This window comes from Myotis brandtii, unplaced genomic scaffold, assembly GCF_000412655.1.
Source record: "Myotis brandtii unplaced genomic scaffold, ASM41265v1 scaffold540, whole genome shotgun sequence".
Lineage (NCBI taxonomy): Eukaryota > Metazoa > Chordata > Mammalia > Chiroptera > Vespertilionidae > Myotis > Myotis brandtii.
The window spans coordinates 2,059,046-2,085,066 of NW_005369990.1; the positions used below are offsets into that span (position 1 = coordinate 2,059,046).

The 26,021-nt window shown below is 38.4% G+C and overlaps 1 protein-coding gene across 4 annotated transcripts in view; it reads right to left on the minus strand.

Moving 5' to 3' along the window:
• Positions 1 to 26,021, minus strand: part of INADL (InaD-like (Drosophila)) — a 289,773-nt gene that overhangs the window by 211,279 nt on the left and 52,473 nt on the right. For all 4 annotated transcript variants that reach the window (XM_014549254.1, XM_014549253.1, XM_014549252.1 and 1 more), the window contains exons 15-16: positions 23,109 to 23,270; positions 19,439 to 19,570 (exon numbers count right to left, since the gene is read on the minus strand). In XM_014549254.1, the coding sequence (XP_014404740.1) occupies positions 19,439 to 19,570; positions 23,109 to 23,270 (294 nt within the window). The remainder of the gene's footprint in view (positions 1 to 19,438; positions 19,571 to 23,108; positions 23,271 to 26,021) is intronic.

The window sequence follows — 26,021 nt, forward strand, 5'->3', positions numbered from 1 at the left end:
GACCAGGGGCTGCACCTAGGGATTGGGCCTGCCCTCTGCCACCCGGGAGCAGGCCTAAGCCAGCAGGTCGTTATCTCCTGAGGGGTCCCAGACTGCGAGAGGGCACAGGCCGGGCTGGGGGACCCCCCCTCTCCCGCCCCCCGAGTGCACAAATTTTTGTGCACTGGGCCTCTAGTACTATATAAGAAAGTAGATCTCACCTGAATTCTCCTCACTACTAGCTGTAAATTCCCAAGAGAACCCACCTAACTGCTATCTCACAAGTGAATAACATCACCATACCTGTCTGAAGAACAATGGATATAAGAATCTTTGAGGTCTCTCAAAGTAATGCTAATGTTTGATATTTATTATAAACTAGAGGCCCAGTGCACGAAATTCGTGCACAGGTAGGGTCCCTAGCGGCTACCAGCTGCCGGCCGGGATCTTCCTTCGTTCCGTGCCACTGCATGGTGGTCAGCGCACATCATAGCGAATGATCGAACTCCTGGTCAGTCAAACTCCTGAGGGGACACTTTGCATATTAGGCTTTTATATATATAGATACAGGATGTGGCAATGTTGGGGGGAGATCCAAGCTGTCAAACTGACTCCTCTCCTCCCATCCTCCCTGAGTGGTATTACCATATACCCACGTATTCACTTACTCTCCCTCACCCCTCCACTGAGTTGCTGACTAAGGCAAGTCACTTTGATCTCTCTCCTCCATCTGATCCTGTCTCTCCATTTCCACTGCCACTACCTTGATTCAGTTTCTCATTATTTCTAGCCTGTGCAACTGCTGCAGCCTCCCAATAAGTCTACCTGTCTCCAATCTTGCCTCCATCAGCCTATTTTCTAGGGAGATAAAAGAATGACTTTAAAAATAAAAATGTGACCACAATTCTTCCTCTGCTTCAAACACTTCAGTGATACAGCCTTCAGGACAAGGTCCCAACTTTTTGGCAGAGAAATTACTTCAGATCTGGAGAGCAGTCTGGTCTCCTTTCGCTGTTCCCACATATATCACTGCCCACTCCCATTCGCCCCACACACTGTCTCTAAACCTAAGAAAGACCTACCAGCATAGCATTTGTCATCATACATGTTCCTTACTGTCCCTGATCCCCTGGAGTAAGTAAGGTCCTCCTGCTAGATGTATTCACAGCACCTTACATTTTCCCTATGATAAAATTTTTAACATTTTACTGAAATCATTTTAACCATCTTCCCTACTAAAAATAAGCTTCATGAGAGCAAGAATAGGTTTGCTTATTTGTTGTTTTATTTCCAGGGCCTACTACAGTGCCTACCACATAGAAGGCACTGAATAGCAGTTGAAATATCAAATGACTGAATCTATTCGGTTTCTCTCTCCTCGGTGGATGATAAACACGCCAAAGGCATACCATCATATATGAATTACAAAAATAACAGCAACATCAACTGGGTATACTTCCTCAGCTCTTGCCATGCCAGGCATGTTCTCAGTATCTTACTTATTTGAACCTATTTAATCCTCACACCCACCTGAGGTAGGTGCCCTTATTATCCCTATTTTCCAGATGAGAAAATTAGGGCAGAGGAAAATTAAATAACTCAACCAAAGCACATAGTTGATAAATGGCAGAACCAGAATGTAAACCACTCAGTGAAGTTCCAGAGTTTCTGCTCTTAGTCATTAAGGGATGTGCTCCTCTATCTTAAGGTAAGAATTTGCTAAGTGAGTGAATGAATGTAGAAAGAAGGCAAATTGCCAGAAGATAAACTTATTCCATTGCCCAAGCGTATAAAACTGAGCTCCTTAATGTGCAGCAAGCTGCACGGACAGGTAAACTTTGTTTGCCAGAGTTTTTATTTACGTTTACTTTCTCAAGAATCCATTCATTTGGTGAGCTAAGAACACCTTTACATGAACAGACACAAACATATGACACTCATTATGTTCAAATGGATGGGATTCAAAGTTTCTGAAGCATCTGTAAAATGTATTATATGAATATTTGTGGACATTCCCACAGATCAAAGAGACCAGAGTTCACATAAACTCAAGCAGAGTGCAGGGGCATCACCTGGGACAGGGAGGTGGTTCCGTTGAAATGTGAGCTCTGTGAGAGGCAGAGAGCTCTAGCTATAAAGCTGCTCCAATACGAAACCTGCAAATATAGACAAGCAAGCGTGGCAAGCTTGGTGCAAGGAACGCAGCAGGGACTGTTTCATAAAGACCCAGACGAAATGAACAGGAAGAAAAGCGGTCACATTTGATAAAGTGGCCAGTGCATTATAAGTAAGGCATTTTTGAAAACAAGAGGCACATGAGACAGACACCACGGACTGCTCTGACATTCAACATTTATAGGCATTGGAGTACTACTCCAATGAAGAAAAACAAAAACCACAGTGTAACAATGACTTAATCATATGGATTCAAAATAAATAACAACTTTGGTTATCTTCTTTTAAAATCTATTCTGTATCCAACACCCAAACTTTGGAAAACATTAAGTAATGTAATAGGAAGTTAAAGATCACAGCAGGAAGGTAAGGAGATAGGCCATTATTTATCTCAGACAGAAATTTGTATATAAATTACCTTACCTTTGATAACTTTGACACTCATTGTCAACTAAGTCTATACAAATATAAAATTGGCCTATAGTACACTCATGAGAGGAAACAAGGTTAATTTATATGGTCTTAATGCTATGTGATTGAAGTTCTGTGCTGTTGTATATACAGCTCACCACATCCAAAATACATGCTCTCCTGTACTACAGGAGTCCTTCACCAAAGTGAAATGACTCCAGGGAATGACTAGAACAGGGGTGGGCAACCCCTGGCACGCGCGCCAAACATGGCACGCCAGTAACTTTTGCTGGCACGCGAAACCCTCTCTTATAATCTGCCATTTATAATTTTTTTCTTAATATCGACTTTTTTTATTTTTCAGATAAATTCAGTGTAGGTGCATCTTAGATAAATAAATAATTTTACATAACAAGTTATCTTAAAGACCATAGACATGGATTGACAAGAGAGGGGAAGAGCAATTTCTATGCCTCTGCCTTAACTCTCCCTGCCTTCCTAGATCCGACCAGTGTTTTGGTTTCATCCACATACGCTTGTGAATCTTTGTTCTCAGTGATGAATTTTGTTAAGTCTCATAATAGGAGTAGCCTGACGGATGAAAGTAGTAGCTCGTGCATATCTCTGAAGGTCACGAAATATAAACCTGATGTAAAATCTCTGTCATCAGTGATGCAGCAGCAAAAGTCCCACTGATAATATCAAACGGAGTCATAAAGTTTTCTGTCGGACTATCAGTGTACATGTATACATTAAAAAATAAATGTATTTTTCATCATCATATACTGTATTTTTGTCGCTCGAATGAATTTTATTATTTCTTCAAGGTTCTTCACATACGTACACCTTAAGAGATATCAAGTAGGCGTAACATGTTCTCAAAAAATTAGGGTTGGCATGCAGAAGAATTTTGAGTCAGAGATTTTGCTGGTTTTGTCACGCACTCACAAAAAGGTTGCCCACCCCTGGACTAGAAAAACAACTTTGAACAACGATGATATACAAAGTGCTCTACAAATGAACAGATCTCCTAACCAATGAATTCAGTGCTGTGGTGTACACTACTACAGAATTAGGCTACTAAGCTTCATTTCACAAATATTTATTCTTATGAGGAAGTATGTTTGAAAGATAATTTTATAGGATCTATACATATTAATTTCTGAATAACATAAGGTAGCTAGCTCTGTAGTATTTTATGAGAATTGTCCAAACTCAATAATTGTCAACTAAGGAAAACTATGAAAGCAGCAAGTAGCCAAATATTTTATTTGTAAAGAGTTTTCTCTTAAATGTGGCCACTATTACTTGAACTAAAAAAGCATTGAGTTAAAATCTAAATAAATTAACAGTGAAGTAAATTTTCAAAATCAGATCTCGAGGAATTTACTAAAAGGGAGAATGCAGGAAAAAAAGCCACTAAGTTTAAAAGGGAAATAGCTAACTATCCCATCCTGGAGGTAGGCAACAAAAGGAAGTGGGTATAAAGAAAGGCAAAGGAAGGGTTCCTTTACACACACACACACACACACACACACACACACACACACACACACACACACAGAAATACGTCTTAAGGAAAAGACAGTGATTTTCAGATGCTCTGCTATACATCTGGCATAAATTAAAATTTCCATTGGTAGCAATGTCAGGCAGGAAACAGGAATCCAAAGATTTTCTTTAAAGGAAAAAATATACACAGGAGAGTCAAGACGACAGATAGTCAATCCACCGTGGTAAAATGGGTATGGATTAGAAGTGAGGGACAAGTTTTGAGCCCCAGCTTGGGGCCAGCCTGGCTGTGTATACTTTCATAAGTTCTTCATTTCTCTGAGTCTGTTTCCTTAATTGTAAAATGGGAAAGTTGGATACATGACATTTATAATCCATTCTACCAACTCTGAACTCTTCTAACTAAATTTGACAGAGTATCATGAGTCAAATTTGTCATTAATTTCTACCAAAACATTCACAAAACTCTATAACAAGCAGGGGATGATGAAAGCTAATTCAAAACACAGCATCAGCAATGAAAAAGAGATACACTATGGTCACAAGTATGATATATTTTTGTTAGTGATATCTTTTAAGAAATTAGAAAAAGGCCACTGACTACACAAGTTCTAACTTCCTGGGTATTCCACCATCAAAACAGAAGATACAACAAAATATATAGGACATTGCCCTTTCCTTATGTGAGTCTTAAAACAACCTTTTTTTTCCCTTTGCCATTTTTAGATAGCAAGAAAAGACATGTCAGGGACTATTAGTTGAATTAAAATCTCAAGCATAGTCCTGGTTTAAGAAAGTGGCATGTAATTAATTATACTAAAAGAGCTTCTTCTGATTTGACCAACAAGCTAAGCACTTACCCTTAGGAAAGAGAAATAAATGTATTTATAGTGAACACAAGGCAATAACTAAATGATTCTAATGAATTATGAGAAAGCTATCTCATCAGAATCTAACCCCATTTTTAACTATTTTATAATATAGCCAAGTATTATACTAATCATACCAAGAACCACATCATCATGTTCAAAGTAAGTACCCACAAAATACATTCAGTGCACTCAAGATAGATTAAACTGATATGGTTCCTGGCTCCTTGTGTCTTATTACTTCCTAAATACTATTAGGCATTAAGAATAGATTTTTCCACTCATCACACATACAGCTAAATAGTCCCTAAGCAGCACAGTAAGCACAATAAGTAAGGCAATTAAAAGTTCAGTGGAAGAGAAGAGGACAGAGAAGATTGCAAAAAGGTCAAAATATATTCTAAAGCAGAAAAAAATACATAAGCTTGCAGGTAATTTTACTCTGTACTAAAGGCCCAATGCATGAAATTCATACAAGAATAGGCCTACCTTCCCCCGGCTGCCCACACCGGCTTCCCTCTGGCACCCAGGACCCGGGCTTCCCTCCGGCCACTGGCAGGCACCTGGGACCCGGACTTCCCTCACAGCCTCAGCTTTGTCTGGAAGGATGTCCGGTCTAATTAGCATATTACGCTTTCATTATTATAGACTAGAGGCCCGATGCACAAAATTCGTGCAAGGGGCTTGGCCCTCGCAGCCCTGGCTTCGTCCAGAAGGTTGTCCAGACGATCGTTCTGCTATTCAGTCTAATTAGCATATTAGCTCTTTATTATATAGGACTAGTGGCCCGGTGCATGAAATTCGTGCATGGGGTGGGGGGGTCCCCCTTAACCCAGCCTGCACCCTCTCCAATCTAGGATCCCTCTCACAATCCGGGACCGCTGGCACCTGCTTTCCTGCCTGATCACCCCTAACCACCACTGCCTGTCTGCCTGATCACCCCTAACTGCCCCCCTGCCAGCCTGATCACCCCTAACTGCCTCTGCCTGCCGGCCTGATTGCCCCTAACTGCCCCCCCTGCCGGCCCGGTCGCCCCCAACTGCCTCCCCCCATGCTGGCCTGGCCTCCCCTTTCCCCAATGCTGGCCTGGTTTTCCCTTACTGCCCCTGCTGCCAGCCTGGTCACCCCCAACTCCACAACCCCCACTCCCACTGGCCTGGTCACTCCCAACTGCCCCCCCTGTCGGCCTGGTCACCCATGCAGTCTGCTGTTCAGTCATTTGGTCGTCCCTCACTAACCCCCCTGCCGGCCTGGTCACCCCACACAGCCTGCTGTTCAGTTGTTTGGTTGTCCCTCACTAACCTCTCTGCCGGCCTTGTCGCCCCACACAGCCTGCTGTTCAGTTGTCCGTTTGACTGTTTTGGTTGTGATGGCCCCTGGCTTTTTATATATTAGGATAGCTTAGTACTTTAAAAATCTACTTTAAGCACCATAATATTCAAAATGGTTCAAGTGGGAGTCCTATCTTAAAGACTTTTTAAAGACTGTTGCTTTCTCTTATCCCCTTATTGTATCTTACTAGATATTCTTCTTGGATATTACATATGTTCCTTGGATATTTCATCTCTTGAAAAATATATGTTATGCTGTAATTGTTTACACATTTACCATTCACCCCTGGCCCAGGACTTTCACTAGTTGTAAGGAAAACAAAAACATATCACACAACTGTCCTTTATCTAAAAGTCCCATTATCTGGCTGAAATGGCTGGGGTTCCACCAGGCAAACAGTAGTATAAAAGTGCAAAGTCACACCCTCTATTAAAATTACATTAGTTGAAATTTGAATAATACTTAACACTATGAAACTATACACTTAAAAATGGTTGTTATAACTTTTGTTATGTATATTTTACAAAAAAATTTTAAAGTGGAAAATGAATTTATAAATAAGAAATATCCCAGCCAGGCTGGTGTGGCTCAATGGTTGAGCATCAAACCATGAACCAAGAGGTCACCAGTTTGATCCCCGGTCAGGGCACATGCTCGGATTACAGACTCAATCACCAATAGGGGGTGTGCAGGAGGCAGCTGATTGAGATATTTATCTATAATCAATGTTTCTATCTCTCTATCTCTCTCCCTTCCCCTCTCTCTAAAAATCACTAACCAACATATTTTAGAAAAAAGAAATATCTCAAAATCTTCCAGAAAAAAATACCAAACATTAAGTTGGAAGTTATTATGATGCGGAGGAAGTACAGACACATAAAACTTTTAAAAGCTTTTTTAATAGTAGTTTTGGAATTCATTTTAATATTCTAAAGAAATCATTCTCAACCTACAAGCTTTCAAATACCAGCTGAGTGGCGTTGTTCAGGTCGTTTAATTTCTAAGACTTGGGTTTCTCCTTTCTAAGTGGAAATAACAACAGTACAGATTTCATAGAGCTACTGAAAGCATTACATGAGAGAAGGCATGTGAAGACCTTAGCAAGCTCATAGAAATCACTTCATAAGTGCTGTTGCTATTATTATTATTACTAGGAAGATGATGATGGAAAAGAAGTTAGTAGGATAAATGGGTTTGAAGAGTTGACACTTACAATCTCATTTACTGCCTTCTAAATTTAATTGTGATGTAGGCCAGCAATGCTATCAATTGCCAAACCATTCATGATGTTACACTTACATGTTGAAGACATGCAAACAAAGGGTTGGCCCTGTACTTCAGCTATGCAGACCTCTACACCGGAACAGCGCCTCAGAGCAGCCTGGGGTCCTCAGTCCTCCTTCCCCCTGAAAGCAGACACTGAGACGGGAGCCCCCTCTAGGCTGAGAGGCTCTCTGATAACCAGTGCCACACGAAGGACACAGGATGCCCTTCATTCCTCAGAAAAGATTCGGCAATATTTTTTTAATCCTTAAAAGGGCAACCAATACTCTTGCTATGTAACACACAACATGTGGAATAAAACTTGGACATCTTGAAACTGTGCAGGAAAAAGGCCAAGGAGTTCCTGCTGCGAAACCCAAGGTAGAACACACCCAGTTTCTACTCTCAAGCAATGAAAAAGCCAGCAGGTCTCTAAAGAGCTTTGTCCGGGGGAGAGGAGTAAAGGCACGGGGCTGTAAGGATTCAGGAATACTCTGAATTAATCTTTTGGAACTGAAATAAGTATGTCTCTCTGGAAAGACAAATGAAAAATTTTATCACCTTTCACTTGAGCCATAATTATGAAGGACCAGTGTTGTTTCTGGTCTAAAGACTGTACTTTCCCACTTCTTGACTAGCAGCCCAGCTCCACTAGTGACTAATTGGATGATTCTGAGCAAATTCTTTAACCTCTTGTCATCAGTTTCTTCATCCATAAAATGAGGATGACTATAGGACCTACCTCATGGGATTGCAGAAATGATTAAATCAATACCCCCACCCTAGGCTTTCAACAATGCCTGACACAGAGTAAACAGTACATAATAACTGGCTATTATTACCATGGAAAATGGTAGTCATGTTTTCCATATAAAATATTAGAAATATTAGAACACAATGTTTCTCAAAGGATTTTTCATTAAAAGGAATAACACTTAAAACTTTAGATAGACATTAAACAGCTCACAGTCACTCAAGAAAATAAAGACATGAAATTGGGATCAAATTACCAATACCAGGACATTCCTGTGTCTGGAATGTCTACTACCTGCTTGTCCACAAAGCATGCCTCAATTCCCCATGAGTCTCCTGACAACCACCACAGGTTCTCTTAGTCTTACTCCCACCATTGCTAATACCATAGTGCAGCGGTTCTCAACCTGTGGGTCGCGACACCTTTGGGGGTTGAACGACCCTTTCACAGGGGTTGCCTAAGACCATCGGAAAACACATATATAATTACATATTGTTTTGTGATTAATCACTATGCTTTAATTATGTTCAATTTGTAACAATGAAAATACATCCTGCATATCAGATATTTACATTCCGATTCATAACAGTAGCAAAATTACAGTTATGAAGTAGCAATGAAAATAATTTTATGGTTGGGGGTCACTACAACATGAGGAACTATATTAAAGGGTCTCGGCATTAGGAAGGTTGAGAACCACTGCCATAGTGTATTATATAGAGTTGTTCCCATGTCTGTATTCTTTATTCTCTTTTAACATATATTTGTTTATTTGTCCACTATCTCTCTATTCACAATGAAATTTAACCTCCATGAGGACATGTGGTCTTTTGGCTATTTTTGCTCACTGCTATATCCCCTGTGTCTGGAACAGTGCCTGGCACAGAATATGCTCACTATACATCTGTTAAACGAAAGATCGCTACAGGGAACATATCTCTTCATCTTTATATCCCTCATACTAGTTCACATTAAGTAAACAATTTTTGTTTTGGAGTGAATGACTAACATTTATAGCAAGTCTGTGCTCAGATTTGACCTTTGAAAATCTTCATCATCAGTTTTCAGTAGAGTAACGCATTTTATGCCTACAAAAAATATGGGCGTTTATGTACATCTTTTATTTAGCCTTCACAACTTTCCAGGCAAATATTATTTCCACTTTAGCACTTATTGTTTTAGTAAACTGAGAATAAGAAAGACTGACAAGCCTGTTCAAAGTCCTAAGTAGGGTGTCAGAGCTAGAATACAAATCCTAGTCCTTTCTGGCTTGTAAGCTGGTGCTCATAACCATACTATATGTTCACAGTAGCACAGTGGTGATTACAATAGCTGATTAAACGCAAATACAAGAGGGGGCAGGCGAAAGGGGACCGTGAGCTCTAAAAGTGGTGTGGTAAAGATCAGGTAACCTATGCCCTTTCAGGAATCATTACCAAATCAGGCCTTAGGTACCAGAAGGGGGCAGCGACACTTGCTGGCCCTCGCTGGGAAGAGCATCATTTCTCTGAATCACTGCCCGGCTCCAAATGACACCCACAAGCAGGGGCAGGGCAGAGCAGTACAAACCACCACACCGTAGGAAACAGACTTAAAACCTGCTCGTGGGTTTAATTCAATCTTCCCGCCATACTCTAGGAAGGGCGATGACTTTTATCGACTAGCATGGTTTTTAACACGGACATGAGACTCAAGTGGGAACTTCCAAAACACGCCCACACCTAGAGGTAGGGGAAGAGCGGTGAGTTCCTTCATTAGACCAATTCTTTTAAAAAATATATATTATTCTATTTTTAATTACATGGGAGACACTGACACATAGCCAGACTGAGAGCCACGGATTTCCTGGGAAATCTTGAGCATTTCTCAGGAGATCTGCAATTATCAGGTGTTGCAGTAAATCTAAGCATCTCCACGTCTATATTTTAGCTCCCCATGGTTGTTTTATGAATACTAATATGTACAGTTTTGGCCATTTCTGAAATACTCACTAAAGGGAACACAGCGGATATTTCATGTTGAATATCTCCTCCTCAGCAGTGCCTTCTAGTGTGAAGCGACACTGTTCACAGGTGAGCTAGCCTATGGGAAAGCACCACCCGGCTGACGAGCAGTTGCTGCCTGCCCTCTACGTTCTCTCTCCTCCATTAGACACAAGGGGATTTTCTGCAGCTTCGTATTCCAGAAGAGCCATGAAATTCCTGCAAAGTTCAACATCAGGCCTGACTTAAGATCTCTGAGGCCTCCTGCTAACTCCATCCTCCTGCAGCTGCCTCGCTTGGGCAAGCGTTTGATCTGTGCGATCTGGGTTTCAAGCTGATACACACACAGCCTCTTTGATCTCTTATTAAGTGGCTTCTGGTCTCCTGATGCCTTTAGTCCTGCTGCAGGGAAGTTCTGGGAAGTCGGCCATCATCCCGAGCACACTACATACTCCACACACCAGGAGCAGGCTCCCTTCATTCACCTACTTTGCAGGCTTGAAAAGCGATCTTTAAGCCATGAGAGAATTTCCCCAGTAGCCACAATCAATCTATTCCATGAACACATCACTAAGAATTATTTTTCAAATGAAGCAGCTTAAAATGATTTAAAGGATACAGAACTTTCCCATAGAGGGAAAGAAAGCAAATCCCCCGTGAAAAGAAATCTTCGGCCCAGTTGGCACTGGAGCTTACAGTACTTTGATGTTAATAAAAATAAATGTGGACAGGAATAAGGGATGGGCAAAGAGTAGTCTTTATCAGTTCCCCTAAGTTCTGTTAAGCAAGAGTGACCTTTAAATGCAGCTGTGTGATTTGTTCAACAGTAGCTATGTATTTGCAAGAACATGGACACTACCATTACTAATAAACTGACTACATTTTGCTTTGTACCAAGATCTTAATGCTACATGAAGAATTGGACTCCTTAAAAAAAGAAAAAGAAAAAGATACTGGTGGCCATGTTATGAGATACCGTGAGCATTAAAGTGGAACTTGTAATACTTTACTATCCTCTATATGTTAGATTCTGGACATAGTATAGGTTTGTATCTGACTTTTTAGTAATACTAATATATGTACCGTACAGTTGTCCCTTGAATAACATGGGTTTGAACTGTGTTGGTCCACTTATTCATGGAATATTTTTCAAGAAATACTGTAAATGTATTTTCTCTTTTTTGTAATTTTCTTAATAACATTTTCTTTTCTCTAGGTAACTTTATTTTAAGAATACAGTATAGCCCGGCCAGTGTGGCTCAGTGGTTGAGCGTCAACCTATGAACCGGGAGGTCATGGTTCAATTCCCGGTCAGGCACATGCCTGGTTTGCGGGCTCGATCCCCACTGTGGGGTGTGCAGGAGGCGAGGTAGCCAGTTGATGATTCTCTCTCCTCATTGATGTTTCTATCTCTTCCTCCCTCTCTCTTCTCTGAAATCAATAAAAATATATATTTTTAAAAAGAATATAGTATGTTAGACATATAACATGAAATATGTTTTAATTACCTATTTATCTTATCAGCAAGGCTTCTGATCAACAGTAGGCTATTAGTAGTTACATTTTGGGGGAGTCAAAAGTTATATATGTATTTTCGGCTGTGCAGGGTCAATGTACCTAACCCCCAACTTGTTCAAGGATCAACTGTACTATTATATGTTAAAATTATGTTAAATCTATCAAATTCTATAGCCTGAATTCTGTAAACGAATCAGCTAATACAAACATAAAGACTGGGCTTCTGCAAGTTACTGAATATTACATACTGATGGTAGCATTCATGCAAATTCTCCCAGCATTCAACTCTGGTAGTGAAAATTAAAATCTTTCCTTTCTTCCACTTTTAAACTCAATTTTCTGATAAACACAATTAAAACTGGTGGAAGAAATATGAATAGACTTCTGGGCAAGTAGTTTATGTGCTTTTAGTTACAAAGGTCAATAAATTAATTACTGCCAATATAAAATGAAAACAAAATTGATAGTTATATATTGCTATGCTTTAATCTGTCCATATCATGGAAAACCATTAGCAAATTCATGAATCATGCACCTGCTTGCATTTTATTTTCCAAGAGAATTATCTGAATAAGGAAATGACTACATAAGAAGGCATCCATTTTAAATGGTCTAAATACATGTGAATCTCACAGTTATGTTTCATCAATTTGGTAAAACTATACAAAAATTTAAAAGATATATGCTCTTGCCCTAACCAGTTTGGCTCAGTGTATAGAGCGTCAGCCTGCGGGCTGAAAGGTCCCAGGTTCGATTCCGGCTAAGGGCATGTACCTTGGTTGCGGGCACATCCCCAGTAGGAGGTGTGCAGGAGGCAGCTGATCGATGTTTCTCTCTCATCGATGTTTCTAACTCTCTATCCCTCTCCCATTCTCTCTGTGAAAAATCAATAAAATATATTTTAAAAAAAGATATATGCTCTTGCCAGGCCAGTGTTGCTCAGTGGTTGAGCACGGACCTATGAACCAGGAGGTTTGATTCCCGATCAGGGCACATGCCCGGGTTGCGCACTCTATCCCCAGTAGAGGGACGTGCAGGAGGCAGCTGATCAATGATTCTCTCTCATCATTGATGTTTCTATCACTCCCTCCCTCTTCTTTTCTCTCTGAAATCAACAAAAATATATTTTAAAAAATAAGAGATGTATGCTCTTTTCAAAAAAGAAAAAGAGAGAGAGAACTCGTGAACATGGGCAACAGTGTGAATGCAGGGGTGGGTGAAGGTGAAAGAGGGCATAGAGGGGAATAAGTGGTGATGGAAAAAATTAAATTCAATTTTTTAAAAAGAGAGAAAGATGCTCATTGATTTCTTTCTTTCTTTCTTTCTTTCTTTCTTTCTTCCTTTCTTTCTTTCTTTTTTTGAGAGAGAGATAAAAACATCAATGAGAGAGAAATATCAACATCAAACAATCGGCTGCCTCCTGCATGCCCCCTACTGGGGATTGAGCCTGGAACCCAGGCATGTGCTCTGACCAGGAATCGAACATGTGACCTCATGGTGCATGGGTTGATGCTCAATCACGAAGCCACACTGGCTGGGCAAGAGATGCTCTTTTGATAAGCAATTACCCTTCCAGGAATTTGTCACAAGATACTATTCCCACCTTTTTACAAGAGTATGACAAGGATATCTACTAGAACCCCATTTAAGATATTCACCAACTGGAGATTGGTTAAATAAATTATTGTACATTGACAATATTATACTATGCAGTCATTAAAAAGAACTAGGTCCCCAATAAATTTAATAAAATAAAATTTTTAAAAAAGAAATAGGTAGTTCTATAAATACCAAAATGAAAGAACATATAATTGAGGAAAAAAGCAATGTGCTTAAAATGTTTATGACATATTCCATTTACATATAAAAAAATATTAGCAACCAAAAACTATTACTGAGCCAACCATGTATGTATAAAATATCCTGGGAGAATAAACAAGAAAATCAGGAGTTTTATCTGGAATACGTGAGAGATTATGGTCAAAGATAGAATCACTTGTCATGGGATACCTTTACGTATCTTTAAATTTTTATGCCATATATATGTATTACTTATCTTTAAAACATTTCTAATGTTTTCATAAACTCATTCTGTTGCACATAAGAAAAACATCAATTTAAAGATATATACATGAAATTTATACAGTCTCTTCTTACACCTTTTAAGTCTGTTGTGAAGAGAATCCCATCTAATACTAGTAGAGTTGGTAGCCAGGCAAAACTGCACACTGTTTTTCTCACAAATACTAAGGTATACCATATCCAAGACAAATACTATTTGGGTTCTATAACCCATTTCTTCTATTAAGAAAAGTTAATCACTTAATTTCTATCGGGATGAATACTTTCACTATTCTTTTCAACGAATCATCATTTGCCCATGGTCTTTCAAACAACTTTTTAAATCATTACTAACAGTTTACGTATGAATCACCTCTCAATGGCTGTGCTATTATGCTTTCTATTTTTTATCTCTCTCAGTATCTGAGGTAAACCCAAAGTCTTTCAAAAATATCTGTCCTGACAAACACTGAATCTGTCCATATCAGAAGGGAAGAAAAATGAGGCATGGGATGTGGGAGGGAGAACTATTGGTTAATAAATTTTACCTTCTAAATCATTAAAATTCAAAAGTATTAAGAATGGCAATATCATGGCTAATGTTCAAAAATTGGCTAATGTCAAACATGTCTAGTGATTTATAATCATGAGGGGTTATTCAAAGTTCAACATAAATCAAAACACCAGAAAATATCCACTTGCCATGTTTAATTTATAAGGTCAACTGAAGGTAAAATCCACATAGTTCTAAATGTATTTCAAGCTTTTTGGTAGATTTAAAAAATTATAGATTCTCAGAATACCAATAATTGCTTCATTATTGAACATTAACCCACAACAAATTACTTGCACTAACTTAGGGTTCTTACATTTGTAATTACTTTTGTTTGAAACAATAAACATTAGTTCTTACACAATGCACATGAACACACTACATTAATTGTTTAATACTTACTAAACTTTCATATAAGATTAAGAATATTAGCTAGTGGTTTGTCTTGAAGACATGAAAAATTTTTTCAAGCTGGAAAAATAGAAAGATCTGCTGTGATAAATTAATTACAGGGATCCCTGGTAATAAAATGCACATGGAAGTAACCCTCATAAAAAATGAAGCAATAGAGTGTGGTGGTTAAAAGCATAGACTCTGGGAGCCAACTGTTTGAGTTAAATTCTAGTTCTGCCACATACTAGTTGTGTGAACTTGAACAGGTTACTTAACCTCTCTGTGCTTCCAGTTCCTCAATTCTAAAATGAGGATGATAATAGTATGAACTTCCTATGGTTCTTGGGAGGAATACATAAAGTAATTAAAACAGTGCCTAGCAAGTAGTAAACACTCAATAAATGTTAGCTATTACTACTTAATTTGTATTAATTTTATTTGTATATTAGGATTAATATTAGTATGAGCATTAGTAATATTCCAAGAAATAAAGACATTACACATAGATATTAGGGAATTAAGACAAAAATAACTAGGGCACAATATGTAAGCCACACCTAGAAACTGGCAAGAAACTATACTACAAAAATGTATAACCAAATTTCTGAAGTGTTTAATGATGCTTAGAGAGTACATAGTTGGCCACAATACTCATATGTTCAACAAATTATGCACATTGCTATTTTCCATGACACAATCCTATACAGCATGATGTTACAGTGACCAATCAATGACTCTTATAATATGGTACATATACAGGGCAGGATTTTCACTAGCCACTACATGGAGTAGTGCCGAAGAATATTTGAAATGAACAAATATTCTGCTTCATTCAAATAATAGCCAACAGAGGAACTATCCCTTTACCTTAAAATCTAATGAGAAGACTTACGACCTGAATCATATGTACTGTCTTCCCTGTTGCTGTCTCTTTTTCCTCTGCTCCAATCTATTTAAAATGCTTTTCATGAAAGTGAATTTCCACACTTTGCTCTTTGGCCATATGACTGAACTATAGAACTGTTTAGTACAGGGGTCCTCAAACTACGGCCCGCGGGCCACATGCAAATACAAATATTGTATTTGTTCCCGTTTTGTTTTTTTACTTCAAAATAAGATATGTGCAGTGTGCATAGGAATTTGTTCATAGTTTTTTTTTAAACTATAGTCCGGCCCTCCAACGGTCTGAGTAAGATATGTGTGTGCATAGGAATTTGTTCATAGTTTTTTTTTAAACTATAGTCCGGACCTCCAACGGTCTGAGGGACAGTGAACTGGCCCCCTGTTTAAAAAGTTTGAGGACCCCTGGTTTAGTAGATTCAGCTCCTTCATTTCATAAGACATGCTTCTTTTCTCTACTCAGCTACACAACTTCCACCAATAGTTATTCACGGAATCACCTGTCCAGACAGCTACCTCATATTCCCATGGCCAACTCAAGATCCTTTATCGGCTCACTAATCTTTTCCTAAGGTTTGGCTCAATTTATGTAAAAAGTAAATTTCTGGCCAATAATCCATCAAGAGTTGGCTGCATTTTAAAATGCAATTTTACAATTAAATGTAGACTTCTCTAAACAAAGACATCTAACATTAATTTTCCTAATCTCACTAAATAGTTGAACATTGATAGAGTACATATATAGTGTAATAGGGCTCCATTTGAGGAAAATATAAAAAAATTTTGTCTTTATTTTTAATTGGATCATTATTAATAATATCATACTCATATTTGCATAACAATATAACATTTTTACTTCTTTACACATTAATTTATTTAACTCACAACAATCCTTTGAGCTAGACACTATTATCCCTTTATTAAATGATATCCATGAAATAGATATCGTATACAATTTTGTCAGGCTCTTGAGGAATTCCTTAATAGTTCTAAAGAAATGTGGGTAACTAAATATTCAAAGGTAAATTTTCAACCTCTTCAATACTGCTAATGCAGGCCCTTTACAACCTAGAAGCTCTCCCACTCTACTAACACTCTCTCCGATGGCCAAGATGTTTCTACCATACTTCTTATTCTAAATATGCTAAAGCCTGAGGGTGGGGGTGGGGACGGGGGTTTGCACTGATCCTACTCAGCTACCTAATATATTCATATGGGACGCATCAAACACAGTAATAACCAGGAACACGGCCTTTCATGGCTTTTGCTAAACCTTCACCTGGTCTTGCAAAAAATATTTTCAAACTTTAGAATTTATTACCTAATTACAACAAGAGATGGTATAACCAATTAATTAAGTTGCCCCAAATCAAATTTTATTTTAAATGATTTTTTTTTACATTGATTTTAGAGAGAGGAAGGGAGAGGGATAGAGAGATAGAAACATTGATGAGAGAGAAACATCATCGATTGGCTGCCTCTTGCATGCCCCCTACTGGGGATCAAGCCTGCTAACCAGTGACTTTCTGATTCATGGGTTGATGCTCAACCACTGAGCTACACCTGCCAGGCTCCAAGTTTTAAATTGTGTTTACGTGTTATCTAAATGTTATAGTGGGGTCCTGGTGTGGCTCAGTTGGTTGGGTGTTGTCCCATGTACCAAAAGGGTGCCAGTTCAACTCCTGGTCGGGGCACATGCCAGGGTTGTGGGCTTGATCCCTGGTAGGGGGAGTGCAGGAGGCAGCCAACTGATGTTGCACTCTCACATTAATGTTTCACTCTCTCTCTTCTTCTCTCTTACTCTCTCTGAAATCAATAAAAAAATATCCTTGGGTGAGGATTAAAAAAAAAAAGGAAATGTTTCTGTTAAGTAAGGATTAAATTACTAAGGACTATCAAGTTTTTCTTTTCGTATTTTACTGAAGTTTTTAAAAAAATGTCTGAAGCACTTGTCTGATTTAAATGTGCAACATTCAAAGTATAAAACTTGTAGATAATGTCATTTAACAGAATAAAACAACCATTATGATATCTATATATATAAAAGCCTAAGCGACCAAACGACCAAATGAATGGTCGCTATGATGTGCACTGACCACCACGGGACAGATGCTCAATGCACAGGATTGGGCTCCCTCCTGTCTGCATCGAGCCTATGAGGATCGGGCTCCCTCCTGTCTGGATTGGGCCTGCGGGGATTGGGCCAAAACCAGCTATCCAACATCCCCCGAGGGTTCCCGGATTGCAAGAGGACACAGGCCAGGCCGAGGGACCCCACCAGTGCACGAACTCCTGCACCAGGCCTCTAGTATTATATAAGAGTACAAATATAGAGATAGATAGATAGATAGATAGATAGATAGATAGATAGATAGATTCCAATAATAAGGGAAATGTAGCTAAATATCTAAGACCACATCTGAAAGGTATCTTTTAAACCAGCGATTGCCAACCGGTGGTCCGGGGACAACAGGTGGTCTATGAGGTCCAAAAGGCTGGTGACCGCTGTTCTAAACTACATCACAATTATCAAAATGGTTAAGAAGAAACCCCACTGAATGTGTTCATTTAGTCCCAGTTAATTTAGGCTAACCTACACTTTGTGCAATCATTCTGCAAGTATTTATTAATCACCTACCATGTGCTAGGTAATAGAACTACATTGGGGAGGAAAATAGTATATACCAGCCATTTGTATTATATCCACTAATATAAACTAATATATAAACTTCCAGGATCTTATAGTATTAATATTTTTATAAAAATATTTCCCAAAATGTGCATTATTTGAAATCAACAACTCATAATTCAATAATATTCCAAAGAGAAGTTCTAATAACGAAGAAGGTTATCTGGCACAGAAATAAGGCAGCAAAAACGAAAGAGATATAATCTATTTCAGTAATCTTAAATCACACTGCCAAAATATGGAATTTAATGTCTTACATATTGCTTAAAATATTTTCCTTTTAATCTATTCCCGATTGCCTTATTATATTAAAAACAAAAGAATTGATTTTTATATCTCTTGGCATTTTATGTGCTTTGATAGAAGACTTTTTGCTTTATTAAACCACAATGTGTTTAGGCAGCACAAATGTATTAAAATATGCATCTTAAAAGTGAGAGATCTCTTGCCAGCAGTTTTAATTCCCCATAATAATCAGAAGCTCTAAAAGTACTATAAACTAGTAAGCTGGTAAGCATATAGGTGTCTTATTGTGACCTTTCACATCCTCCCCCAAATGCATCAGTCATTTTACCCTAGTCATATTTGGGGTACATATAGATACATAAATATTATGTGCCCCATTATTAAATGTAAATTATAATTTTACCAAGTAGAAATTTCACATTTCTACTTAATTAAGCTCAATGAGATTAATAGGTAAGCAAAACTACAAATACCTTCATGTGAAGGGGAGGGAGAGGAGTAGAATTGAGAATAACTACTAATATGCATAAGGTTTCTTTTGGGAGTGATGAAAATGTTCTAAAATTAGACTGTGATGATGGCTGCACAACTCTAAATATACTATATACTAAAAGCAACCAAACTGAATGCTCAATTGTCAAGCTAACAATGCAAAATATGACACCTCATCTTTGGACAGGAACTACCTACATCAAAACATTCAGTTTTGCCTAAGTCAATGGGCGCCTTAAAATGATTCCTACTTTATATAATGTTAATACAAACTAATCACTCCAAAAAACTCTACAGAGGTTCTTATACCTGATAATCCAAAATGCTGAATCCCAAGCCTTTATGATCTTTTACTAGTTCAACAATCTTGACTTCAGGAGACCATAGTGCTAATTCCCCATCATCATCTTCTTCAGTGTTGACATCTACATTGTGATCAGCCTGAAATACAAAAGAACATATATGCTTCAAACACTGTCCTTTCAATTCTAAAAAGAACATATCAGGAATCTCATAGCTGCTTCTCAAACTGGGGGTTCTCTTTGGCATGCATAGTTTTTTATTTCTAATCTGTTTAAAGGGTCATGCACTGAGGCATATATACTCTAATATAAGATCTTCATGAAAATTCAAGCACTTAAATATGCAGACTGTTCATATAGGTTTTTTTAAATGTAAAGTATCCATTTCATTCAAAGTATTAACACTGACCTCTTATACTTCAATGAGTTCTGTCATCCCATTAGAAGCATAAAAGGAAAAATATGCAATTTAAGGAAAAATGAAAACATCATACAAAGTCAAAGCTTAAAAGATATTTAAGTAGCAATACCTGAATTTGCAGTTATAGTAAGAGACAAAGAAAGATGCTAACACAGAGAGAAACCAGGACAGGACACAGGGAAACCACTTCTGTTGACTCCTAGAAGTTTTCAAGGAAAGACTTTACTAGAAAAATAAGGTGGGGGAAAATCCGAGTCTTTGGGAATCATGTAAATCTAAAAATAGATAAAAATCACTAAGTTGAAATAATGAAAATCTCATCTTGGAGGAAGTAGATTGGCACAACTACCCAGTCCACCGTCCTTAGTTATTTCCCCTGACCTCACACCCCCAGGTCCTCCTATTCCAGGCTTCCCCTTCTTTCAGGGAGAAGAGTCACTGCCATATGGAATTCTAGGAAATTAAATGATACAGGGTCAATGAGTCAACTATGCAGAGCAAGAGTAGCTGCTCCAACCTTCTGTCTTGATACTATTTATAGTACCATATAGTCGGGGTTTTTTATATGACTTAACTTTCCTAAAGTACTCTGAATTTCTACCTGAAGCTCAAGAACTATCTTTTTCTTTGTAACCCTAGCAACAAGCTAGAATGAAAACTCTGCAGGCTACCATAGAGTTTACCATGTTATCCACTCAACCCACAATAGTACCTGGCTCACAACAGCCACTCGACAAATATTTGATCATACATTAATGAACCATCCATCTTTCAGTGGGTTTTCCCTGACACTCTTTTTTAATAAAGCTACAGGCTAAATAATAATTTTCAAAAATAGACTTCTTAAAACTTTGGGAAATCCTAGTAAATAAAATGAAAGTGTATTATTTCTACAAATATCATTTTGAGTGACCTGTATGAGAATCAATTTGATGGAATTAAAGTTGGGGGGAAAACTCCTCTAACATGGAAGAGTAAGGCACCATAGCTAACACACAAACACATTTTAATTAGGGTTGGTCCAGACCTCAAACTGTCCCTGCAGGACATGGAAAGTCAATACTCAATCCATGGTGGATTAAGTCTAAACATGGGAACAATTTCTTGGTTCTTGAGTTACAACATTTGAAATTAGTGGGAATGTTCTGGATCAATAACCTCTGTATATATCAGCCTGACGTGAGGAAATGATACTTATAAAGAAAACATTCATACTTTCCAATAAAAAGTAAAGTTCCAATGGCTAATACAATATGATTGATGTTTTACTGGGGCACTTAATACCCTCACTGATTAATGATCATTAGAATTTTGGCTGAGCTGCCTAAACAGAGTTTAAGAACCTAAGATAGCATTGGGATAAATGGAAAAAAAAGAGACAGATGGAAAAGAGAGCCAGGATTTTAAAAAACCACATACAATTCTAAAACTGAAGTTCATAGGGATCTCAAGGCATTTAAGGTATACAAGATATTATTCTACAACCTGAAATATATCATTTTGATACAATCAATTCTGCATAACTCCTATATTCACAGAATGGAAAGCAATCAACTAATGGGCAGCAAGGCTGACATTTAGCATAATTCAGAGCTGTAGTTTACCCATTGTGGTAAAGTATGACAGATGGGAGGATAGAGTCAGCAAGTTGGGTTGGTGATTTACACACCCTGTAAGATTAGATTAAAGGTATTTTTATCAACCTTTAGAGCAGTGGTTCTCAAACTTCCTAATGCCGAAACCCTTTAATACAGTTCCTCATGTTGTGGTGACCCCCAATTTCATTGTTACAAATTGAACATAATTAAAGCATAGTGATTAATCACAAAAACAATATGTAATTATATATGTGTTTTCCGATGGTCTTAGGCGACCCCTGTGAAAAGGTCGTTCGACTCCCAAAGGGGTCGCGACCCACAGGTTGAGAACCGCTGCTTTAGAGGTAAGCTATCACCCGCATTTAGTTTTAGTAAAGAAAACAAGAGTCAAAAAAGTGTGGCATTTGAGTCCCTTCTTTGAAGTATGCTTCACTAAAGATAAACATTTTTAAAAAGATTCTCAATCAGTAATCTACTAAGCACTTCTTATATGCCCAGTACAGAATGAAAACACTGAGATACAAAATAATTTTAATAAGATATGTCCTTTGCTCACAGAAGCTGACAATTTCCTGGTAAAGACAAGTTTAAATACGCATACAGAATGAAAACACTATGAGATACAAAATAATTTTAATAAGATATGTGCTTTGCTCACAGGAGCTGACAATTTCCTGGTAAAGACAAGTTTAAATACGCATCTGTGACTATATGATGGTGCTATGCTAGACTCTTATGTCTGTTAGATCAGAAAACAAAGATAGGTGAATTGGAGGAGTCAAGAACAGCTAAAGCTAACTTTCATGGAGCACTTTCCATGGGCAAGGCATGTGACTAGCACTTTGCCTACATTACTTCATCTCCTCCTCACACAAACTGATGAAGTGGCTAAGTACTAAGTACCCCCACTTTTCAGAGGAAGAATATGAACAGAAGCCAAGTTATTTGCTCAAAGATTCACAATCATTACATGATAGAGCAGGATTAGAGTCCCTGTGTTTTGAAATTCAGACCATAGGTAGGTAAAAGGGAAGGCCCCATGTATCTAAACTTTTGTTACTAGAATTATAATCTAGAAGAGTCTGGAAAGGTGGAAATGGCATCAAAGATGAGGTTACAAATGGCATAAGATGACAAAGCATGTGCTTGAAACTGTTTTCGTAATCACAATGCTCTTTAAAAAAAGAGTATCAAGAGCATAGAAAGTGTTATTTTATTCTCTGACCTTCTGAAGGTTTTTACAGCAATTTTTAGACTCACTTCGAATTTGGTCATAGATCTTCATATTTTTGAGGCTCTGCAAAAGGGGAAGTCCATTAGATATTCAACAATGTCTTCAACTGATTAAGATGAACTGAATTAAACTGGGAGCCAAAAGCAATGAGCCCAGGCAAATGCTAGAAAAAGCTTCTCTAAAATCCAAGAGCATGCACATTAATGTCACCAATATTGCAAGGGGGTAAAAAAGGGAAAATTTTATGATATTATATGAAAAGTAACAGTTTGAAAGCTATGCATTGTTGTCATTGAGAGCTACCGTAGTCAAAAACAAAAGGGGGGAGGGGATATTTTCTCTCTCTTTATATTGTAACACACTCTTCGGGGCATCCCTGATGAGTGGCCGTGCCTGTGGGAACCGTGGTTCACTGATTTAGTACCTCCATCTCAGGAAGAGAGGCTGCCGTGGTCCTTGGCTCATCTACAGAGGCTTCATCATCAAACAACCGTCGACAGCAAACCAAGGTAAAGGGGGGTGGCACTTCCTTAAGAAAGGAGACTGCTTCTCGGCGAGATTTCCCATAGAGCTGCACACCATTGAACTAGAAAGACAAGGGTAAGTCAGAATTAAGGAGGACCCAGATGAAAAACACAAAAATCTCCGGCTTACATCAACCTATCAAAATGAAATTAGGATATAGTTTTACTTTCCCTACAAACAAAGGGCCTAAACTTAACATTATTTTAGTAGTAACCAAAAACATTAGAAATCCTTAAAATTTATAAAAACTAAGGCTAAACCTTTATTGAACTTGGGTGAATAAAGTATAAAATGGGCGCAGAGTACAATTTTTACTGGGTATGTGATCTGCCTAATATTTCATACCTCCACGGCTCCTCCTTTCTATACTCCAATGTTCTATTCTCTCATCTACTTCTACCCATCTCTCCTTAAACACATTCAATATCACTTACAGCCTTCTGAAGACCATTTCCTCTTGCTTTTTCATTTTGTAAGAATAACACTATAGATATTAACACCAATTTTAAGGCTGCTAAAAGCTGTTGGAGTTACAGTGTATAGGTAACAAAATCTAGGCTACTGTCAAAATTTAGCCTCAGCTCACAATTTTCTTTCACATCCCATAAACTCTTAATACCAGACTGAGAAAAGTCACTTCAATAGAAAAGTTCCTATAACATTGCATCAGTTCTATTCTTACATGCTCTGCTGACATAGTCACCAATTGCAGAAAGTGTGTCAATTTTCAAATTATCTTTAATAATAAAAGCATAATATGCTAATTAGACCAGACAGCCAAACGACCTTCTGGACTTCCTTCCAGATGACCTTCCAGATGAAGCCAGGGCTGCGAGGGCCGAGCCCCTTGCACGAATTTCGTGCATTGGGCCTCTAGTTTTATATGTTTAAAAGAAAAAAAGATAACCAACTATCCCTTAATGATGAGTAATACTTATCACCAAAAAAATCTAAATGTCATATTCTTTTTAGTGCACAATAGCAATATTTTGCACCAAAGATGATTTATAAAGATGTCTGTCCTAATTTTCCATATATATGACTTTAGCTCAAGGAGCTTTGCCAGTTCTGACGAAACGTCACAAAAAGCTGATCTGTCTGCTGCTCCAAAAAGGCTGAGGCATGAACACAATCCAGGCAACAAATAATCTTTTCACATCTAACTCTGGGACTTCCTGGGAGGGGTCAGCAGCATCATTCGTTTTAAAGATGTTCTGTTTCTGGCATTAATTTGTGGCAGGTGCAGTGCTAATGTCTGCCTTTGTGGGAGGAACCTCTCCACTAAATCCGTCACTGCTCAGAGAATAAGAGCACAGTGGGTTGTTGGAAGCATCCCATCAGCAAGTGATCTGAGCCCCGAATCAACTGTCCCTTGGAACCACTCTCAGGCCTGTAACATACCAAGCACTTAGCCATCAGGCCAGACAATCTCTCTGCCTCTTAATTATTTACAAAGAAATCACCACATAGTAAAGAGACCCGCATGTGCTTCGGGGAGCTAGCCCTAGTGGAAAAGTAAACATCATCTCCCAAGACGTTCTGACTGACAAAGGGGCCCAGGGGACAGCACGTTCAGCAGCAGATGAAAGGCTTGCCTTGGAAGAATTACAAGCCAATCACCACACAAAAGTGGGCAAGGAGGTACCCGTCTCCGATCACACCATGTCCACGGTGCCAATTGGTGCCAGAGCACAGAAAGTTCTAAAACCAACCAAATGGGTAGTAACCTACAAGGAAAATAAAGCAAGCACATATACTCAAAGAAGGAATCCTACCCATACACAGTGTTAGTCTGTGTTTCACATTACTTCAGCAAATTAGAAAGACACTTTTCAGGTTTTCATCTTGGAGTACATTTAAATATTTATTTAGCTCATTATTTATTCATTTGAATTGTCTCCAATTATTATAGCTGTGCCTGGTAGTCCTCCTCTCTGCGCTCTATTGCTAAAGGGATTGGTCACATTTCCCATTACCAGCTCCTACCTAAGGGGATTTATGGCTGCTGCAAATAGCTGCTCTGGGCTGAGCTTTGGCACAGTGTTCTAACCCCAAAGCATATTTGTGTTTCTGTTTTGAACTCTAAGGAGTACATTAAACACACACACACACACACACACACACACACACACACACATGCACACACACACATTTATGCTCAGGAGTTTATCTGGCTAACTTTACAGAGATTTTTAAAATTGTTATTATTTCTATATTTGGTTACTCAGAAGCAGCCAATTTTTCTTTTAGAGTTCACACTATTTTTCTAGGCCCTTCAACTTGAGACTTTCTTAAGGGCTGCCACTTCTCAGCTGTTCAAACTGTGATTAGAAAACGCACACATACATACTCATTTGCAGAGTACATAATACTGCACAAGTATTGTGCCACTACATTACCTCATTCAACCCTCACTCATCCTATCCCATAAAGATTGTTTATGCCTTTCCCCAGTGAGAATATTGCCAATATTCCCAGTGAGATAATGCTTAATAGTTTACATGGATGGTACTCCATTAGATCCTCACAAACACACAGTAAAGTAGGAATTTATTGATGAAGAAACTGATTCTCAAAGTTATGTGACATGCCAAGGGACATGGTTAAGCTGTGGCAAATTCAGAATCAAAAGCAGCTCTTCTGACTTTCAAGCCTGTGCTTCTTTCTACTATATCCCAAGTGTTTTCACCAAAAATGTATACTTATAAATTCAAGTTTTCATGTTACCTTATCACACCCCATTCTATTACAAGGTTGAAGGCCCAAGGGATTCTAATCTTGGCTAAGGCACAGAGGACTCAGTTAATGGCTG